We start from the raw sequence: 6,586 nt of genomic DNA, 5'->3' as shown, positions 1-6,586 counted from the left end.
AGACTCGATCTCAAAAAAAAAAAAAAAAAAAAAAAGACCAGGTGGGGTGGTTCATGCCTGTAATCCCAGCATTTTGGGAGGCCAAGGTGGGTGGATCACTTGAGCCCAGGAGTTTGAGACCAGCCTGGTCAACATAGTGAGACTTCATTTCTACAAAATAATAATCAGCCATGCTGTAGTCCCAGCTACTGGGGGTGCTGAGGTGGGAGGATTCCTTGAGCCCAGGATTTCAAGACCGCAGTGAGCTAGGATCAAGCCACTGAAGTTCAGCCTGGGTGACAGAGCAAGATCCTTTCTCTCTAACAAAAAATTAAAATTAAAAAATATTGGCCAGGTGTGGTGGCTCACGCCTGTAATCCCAGTACTTTGGGAGGCTGAGGCAGGTGGATCATTCGAGGTCAGGAGTTCGAGACCAGCCTGACCAACATAATGAAACCCTATCTCTACTGAAAATACAAGGATTAGCCAGACGTGGTGGTGGGCGTCTGTAGTCCAGCTACTTGAGAGGCTGAGGCAGGAGAATCACTTGAACCACCACGCCCAACCTAATTTTGTTGTTGTTGTTGTTGTTGTTGTTGTTAGTAGAGACAGGGTTTCACCATGTTGGCCGGGCTTATCTTGAACTCCTGACCTCAAGTGATCCACCTGCCTCAGCCTCCCAAAGTGCTGGGATTACAGGCGTGAGCCACCATGCCCGATCTGAAGACATTTTTGATTGGTTGATTGATTGAGTTGGGGTCTCACTGTTGCCCAGGCTGGAGTGTGGTGGCATGATTATAGCTCACTGCAGCCTTAAACTCCCGAGCCCAAGAGATCCTCCCAGCTCAGCCTTCTGAGTATCCGGGACTACAGGTGCACACCAGCACACCCAACTCATTTTAAATTTTTTCTTTTTTTTTGAGATGGATCTTGCTCTGTCACCCAGGCTGGAGTGCAGTGACGCAAGCTCCGCTCACTGCAAGCTCCGCCTCCCGGGTTTATGCCATTATCCAGCCTCAGCCTCCTGAGTAGCTAGGACTACAGGCACCCGCCACCACGCCCGGCTAATTTTTTGTATTTTTAGTAGAGACGGGGTTTCACCATGTTAGCCAGGATGGCCTCGATCAGGAGATCGTCCATCTTGGCCTTCCAAAGTGCCGGGATTGCAGGCGTGAGTCACCGCGCCCAGCCCGGTAGTTTCTTACATGTTCACAAAGAGACAAACTTACAAGAGCAAAGCATTACGAACTTTAAGAGGCCAATGCAGGAGGATCATTTGTAGCTAGAATTTTGAGATCATCCAGGGAAACAAAGTGAGACTCTGTCCCTACAAAAAAATAATTTTTTTTTTTTTTGAGACAGACTGTCGCTCTGTCGCCCAGGCTAGAGTGCAGTGGTGTGATCTTGGCTCACTGCAACCTCCACCTCCCGGGTTCACACCATTCTCCTGCCTCAGCCTCCCGGGTAGCTGGGATTACAGGCACTCGTGACCATGCCCAGCTAATTTTGTATTTTTAGTAGAAATGGGGTTTCACCATGTTAGCCAGGGTGGTCTTGATCTCCTGACCTCGTGATCCGCCCTCCTTTGCCTCCCAAAGTGCTGGGATTATAGGCATGAGCCACCGTGGCCAGCCTCTTTTACTATTTTTTTTTTTTTTTTAAAGATGGAGGCTCACACTGTTGCCCAGGCTGGAGTGCGGTGGCACGATCTCGGCTCACTGCAACCTCCGCCTCCTGGTTTTATGCGATTCTCCTGCCTCAGCCTCCTGAGTAGCTGGGATTATAGGCCACCATGCCCAGCTAATTTTTTGTATTTTTAGTAGAGGTGGGGTTTTACCATGTTGGCCAGGCTGGTCTCGAACTCCAGACCTCAGGTGATCCACCCACCTTGGCCTCCCAAAGTGCTGGGATTACAGGTGTGAACCACCGTGCTTGGCCTCTACTACTACTTTTTTTTTTTTTTTTTTTTTTGAGATGGAGCCTCCCTCTGTCACCAGGCTGGAGTGCAGTGGTGCAATCTCGGCCCACTGTAACCTCTGCCTCTCGGGTTCGATTCCCCTGCCTCAGCCTCCCGAGTAGCTGGGACTACAGGCAAGCACTACCATACCCGGCTAACTTTTTTTTTGTATTTTTAGTAAAGACAAGATTTCACCATCTTGGCCAAGCTGGTCTTGAACTCCTGATCTCGTGATCCACGCGCCTCGGCCTCCCAAAGTGCTGGGATTACAGGCGTGAGCCACCGTGCCCGGCCGTCTACTACTTCTTAAAGGGTGAGAGGCGGGAGGATCGCTTGAGCCCTGAAGTTTGCGGCTGCAGTTAGCTTTGATCGTACCACTGCACTCCAGCCAGGGTGACAGCAGGACCCTGACTCTAAAAAAAGAAAAAGAAAAAAAAGCATATACTATTAATACTTCCTCCTTACTATAATATTTACCGTGGCCTTTATCAGACTAGAGAGTGCTTTTATCTCTCCCTTTTGTAAGAAAGAGCTTTTAGAATTACCAATAGATGGTCAGGTGAGGTGGCTCAGGCCTGTAATCCCAGCACTTTGGGAGGCCGAGGCGGGTGGATCACGAGGTCAGGAGTTGAAGACCAGCTTGGCCAAGATGGTGAAACCCTGTCTCTACTAAAAATACAAAAAAATTAGCTGGGCGTGGTGGCGAGTGCCTGTAATGCCAGCTACTCCGGAGGCTGGGGCAGAGAATTGCTTGAACCCAGTAGGCGGAGGTTGCAGTGAGCCAAGATTGTGCCACTGCACTCCAGCCTGGGCAACAGAGTGAGACTCTGTCTCAGAAAAAAAAAAAAAAATTATTAATAGATGGTGACCCTCATCTTCATGTTTTCTGCATCTATTGAAGTAGGACACTGAGATCGTGGAGTTCTTCCCTGTTTGTCCATATGGTGAACAACACTGATTTTCTGATGTTGAACAATCCCTGGAATAAACTCTGCTTGGTTTCCATGGATTTCTGTTTCCCTTTAGATTTTGTTAGTAATTTATTTTGGATTTTTGCATCCAAGTTCATAATTGTAACTGGACAAATAAAGGCATATTTTAAAAGGACAAGTTGGGAGCCTAAGGCGGAAGGATCACTTGAGCCTGGGAGATTGAGGCTGCAGCTAGCCTCGATTGCTCCACTGTACTCCAGCCTGGTGACAGCAGGACCTGCCTCTAAAATAATAATACATAAAAGGAAGAGTTTACCTACAGTCTCACCAAGCAATGAAAGAGTTTATCTTTTTCCTGTTTCCTTTACGGATCTTGCTCATGTATTTTATCTTAGTTACTTTAGCATAAGTGCTAAATCAAATTCTTTTTCACTAGACATCATCATAGCTCTAGGCATACCACATAATACCCAAGCACATTTTAATCATTAAAATTGTTTCCTTTTTTTGTGGCTACTGTAACCACTTCAGCGAACCATTTAGTGCATAGTGGGTTTAAATTATTTTTTCTCCTTCCTGGGATAAATTTCCCAGGAGAGGGATAATTGGGTCAAAAGCTACGAACATATTTATGGGTTCTTTTCCACAAGAGATCGATCAGTTTGCAAGTGCCATCTGCACTGTGGGGGAACCAATCTTCAACTTGCCTGCATTTGGTATTAGTATTTTATTAACTTTTCATTGATCCAATTACAGCTCTTTGACACAATTTTCATCAGTGATGGACTAAGTGTGATCCGGCCTGACCCGCCTCCGGCCGCCGTGAGAAGGGGCATGTGTCGGGCTACGCTCGGGCTTCCCCTGCAGCCCATTGTGATCCATCCCGCTAGGTGCTCCCTGCCGCCCATTGTGACGCCTGCCAGCCGCAGGCTGGGTCCCCGAGGCGGGCGGCATTTAGGCTCGGTCTCCACAGCCATGGCCGCGACGCAGGAGCTGCTGCTGCAGTTGCAGAAGGATAACCGAGATGGTCGCCAGCGGAAGCAGGAGCTAGAGAAGCTGATGCGCGGGCTCGAGGCCGAGAGCGAGAGCCTCAATCGGCGCCTGCAGGACCTGAGCGAGCGGGAGCGAAGGTGCGCGGGGAACGCCGCTCTACCTGGCGGGCGCGCGAGGGTCGGTCCCGCAGGCAGCGCCGCGAGGTGCTTCGCAGAGTACCAGGCTGATCCGCTCGGGCCCGCATCTCTGCTCTAGGCCCTTGGGAACGGGTGATCCACCCAGAGGACCCAGGTGGGGGACTCGGCCAGGACTTCCCAGTCCTCAATCATGAGCCTGCGGCTGGTCCTTCCTGGCGACTGCGGGATCCTGAGCGACCCAGTCCGCCTTGTAGCGCCAACCTCAGTTTCCCTCTGCAGCCTGCTGCGGAGGCGAAGCCAGGCAGCGCAGCCTCTGCAAGGGGAGGCGCGCGAGGCGGCGCGGGAGCGCGCGGAGCGGGTGCGCAGAAGGCTGGAGGAGGCGGAGCGCCACAAGGAGGACTTGGTGAGGAAGAGTCCTGGAATGGGGCTGGACCCAGGGTGTGGTGGGGCAGGGCGGGCGGAAGGGGGCAGGATCCGGGGGTGGGGTGAGGTAGGACCGGCGGAGAGGCCGGCACCGCCCCAAGACCCTGTCCGCAGGAGCAGCACAGCAGGCAGCTGCAGGAGCAGTGGGAGGAGCTGTCGAGTCAGGTACGTGCAGGAGATGGGAGGGCCTGTCTCTTGGTTCCTCTCGGAAGTCCTGCCCTTGTCCTCGCCCTTGTTGCCTCCCCGTCCCTGTCTCCCCTGACACCCGTTCCTCCAGAAGCCCGGTAAACCCCGCCCTTACAAGCCCCGCCCCTAGCTCTTCTACTACGGACGGGAACCGCAGGACCAGAAGAGCACGGAGCAGCAACTCGCAGCCCAATTGGTGACGCTGCAGGTGCTTGAGCGGGACCCTGAGGTCTTTAGTAGGGGCGGAGCAGCAGCATGAGCGGGGCCGTGACCACCTGGGGGTGTGGCTTAAGGCAGGCCCTGAAGGCATGGGCGGGACGGGGGATGTGGGCGGAGCATAATCGCCTGGGGGCGGGGCCCTGAGGGCTAGATATGGGCGGAGCGCGGAGGGGGCGTGGCCATGACCAGCTGGGGCGTTGCTTACGACTGGTCCTGAGGACGTGGGCGGGGTCATGATCGCCTGGGGGCGGGCACTGAGGGCCGGGGGCGGGGCCCGGAGGCACAGCGGGTTGCGGGCCTGCGGACCTCGTGACATTCCCTGGGTCCTTCTCAAGAATGAACTGGAGCTGGCGGAGACCAAATGCGCCTTGCAGGAGGAGAAGCTGCAGCAGGTGAGGGCAGAAGCGGGTTGTGTTGGAGGAGGGTAGGCTTTCGAGTGTGGATGGGACGGGCCTGTCGCCCCGCCCCCGCCGAGTCTAACCCGGGTGTCCACACCCAGGGCGCGCTGCAGACAGCGGAGGCCTGGGCCATATTCCAGGAGCAGACCGTAGTCCTGCAGGTGCGGCCCCACTCAAACGCCAAGGTGCCTCCCGCCTCTCCTCCCCCAGACCTGGGGCGGTAAGTCTCCCAACCCACCGCCAGGACGCCTCCCCGAGGCCTCAGTCCGCACTCTCACCCGCCCCAGGAGGTGCAGGTGAAGGTGATGGAGGCTGCGGAGGAGCTGGACGCCTGGCAGAGTGGCCGGGAACTGTAAGGGAGTTGGGCCTGCGGGCGCGGCGGGGCACTGTGGGGCCGGGCCGGGCTCCCACCTGCATGCCTGTCCCCGCAGGTGTGACGGGCAGCTTCGCGGAGTGCCGTACAGCACCGAGTCGCTCATGGAGGAGATGGCCAGGGCGGACCGAGTGAGCGCCTGCACGGGTCCGGGCGGGGTGGGCTGGAGCGGGACACCCCTCCCCATCCCCCCCGCGGTACCGCCTCCCCCTCCTCCTGGAAACCGGGCCGGCGCCGCGGGCGCAGAGGTAGCTGGATGCGGCCCTCTCTCCCCGCAGGAGATGCGGCTGTTCGGCGGCCCTCGCGCGCTGGCCATCAGGTGAGCCGGGCGGTGGGCGCGCCTGCGGTCCCCCAGGTACCCGCCCGAGCTGCCGCCCACCTGCCCGCCTTTCGCCCCGCAGGCGGTGCGTGCTGGGCGCGCTGCAGGTGCTGCTGACGCTGCCGCTCCTCTTCCTGGGGCTGTCGCTGCTCTGGACGGTGCTGTTGGACCCCGGCGCCGTCTCCGCTTGGCTCTGGAGCCTCACCTCGGAGACTACGCTGCGCCGCCTGCGCTACACGCTGTCCCCGCTGCTGGAGCTGCGCGCTAACGGGCTGCTGCCAACCTAAGTGCAGCGCCCCGCGCCTGGCTCCAGGTGGACTCCAGGGCACCTGGCTTTATTTCTGGTGCACTCCTCTCCTGAGAGTGTAGACCAAGGTCGCCTAATAAACTCCTCAAGGGATGAAGCTCGTGGGTTCGTCGTCTGTCTCCCATGTCACGTAAGAGCTTGACTAGCTTTTCAGCCTCCAAAGATTCCTTCCTTTCTTACAGCTCATGGATTTAGATCCACTCCCCAGTATTGTAAACAGCATTTTTAGTTTTTCAGGATACATAATAATTTGCCATATTGCCAGAAACTTGTACATAGCATTTGACACTTTCTTTGCCAATTTGACAAGCTGCCTTTTTCAAGTATTGTGATTTGAAATTATTTCTACTATATTTGAATTTA

The 6,586-nt window shown here is 55.4% G+C and overlaps 2 protein-coding genes across 6 annotated transcripts; both read left to right on the top strand.

Moving 5' to 3' along the window:
• Window positions 1-2,877: 2,877 nt before the first annotated feature.
• On the top strand, window positions 2,878-3,360 carry LOC101133555 (transmembrane protein 191A). Its single transcript, XM_004063090.2, has one exon. It carries the CDS (start codon window positions 2,878-2,880, stop codon window positions 3,358-3,360), a length of 483 nt encoding a protein of 160 aa, XP_004063138.1.
• A 162-nt stretch (window positions 3,361-3,522) lies between these two features.
• On the top strand, window positions 3,523-6,320 carry TMEM191C (transmembrane protein 191C). 5 transcript variants are annotated; one of them, XM_031006548.3, is made up of 10 exons: window positions 3,523-3,998; window positions 4,278-4,401; window positions 4,536-4,586; window positions 4,738-4,815; window positions 5,162-5,218; window positions 5,338-5,385; window positions 5,512-5,576; window positions 5,656-5,728; window positions 5,876-5,916; window positions 5,999-6,320. In XM_031006548.3, the coding sequence occupies exons 1-10, from the start codon at window positions 3,703-3,705 to the stop codon at window positions 6,201-6,203; spliced, it is 1,038 nt and encodes a 345-aa protein (XP_030862408.1). In that variant the 5' UTR covers window positions 3,523-3,702; the 3' UTR covers window positions 6,204-6,320. The 5 variants fall into 5 exon arrangements, with proteins under 5 accessions (XP_030862408.1, XP_030862407.1, XP_030862409.1 ...); XM_031006546.3 differs by having other exon boundaries at window positions 3,528-3,998; window positions 5,326-5,385; XM_031006547.3 differs by lacking the exon at window positions 5,512-5,576 and having other exon boundaries at window positions 5,326-5,444.
• The last annotated feature ends 266 nt before the right edge of the window (window positions 6,321-6,586 follow it).

The sequence above is a fragment of the Gorilla gorilla genome, chromosome 23, assembly GCF_029281585.2.
Source record: "Gorilla gorilla gorilla isolate KB3781 chromosome 23, NHGRI_mGorGor1-v2.1_pri, whole genome shotgun sequence".
Lineage (NCBI taxonomy): Eukaryota > Metazoa > Chordata > Mammalia > Primates > Hominidae > Gorilla > Gorilla gorilla.
The sequence above is the reverse complement of the archived record's forward strand: the minus strand, read 5'-3'. Positions and strand labels throughout refer to the sequence as shown.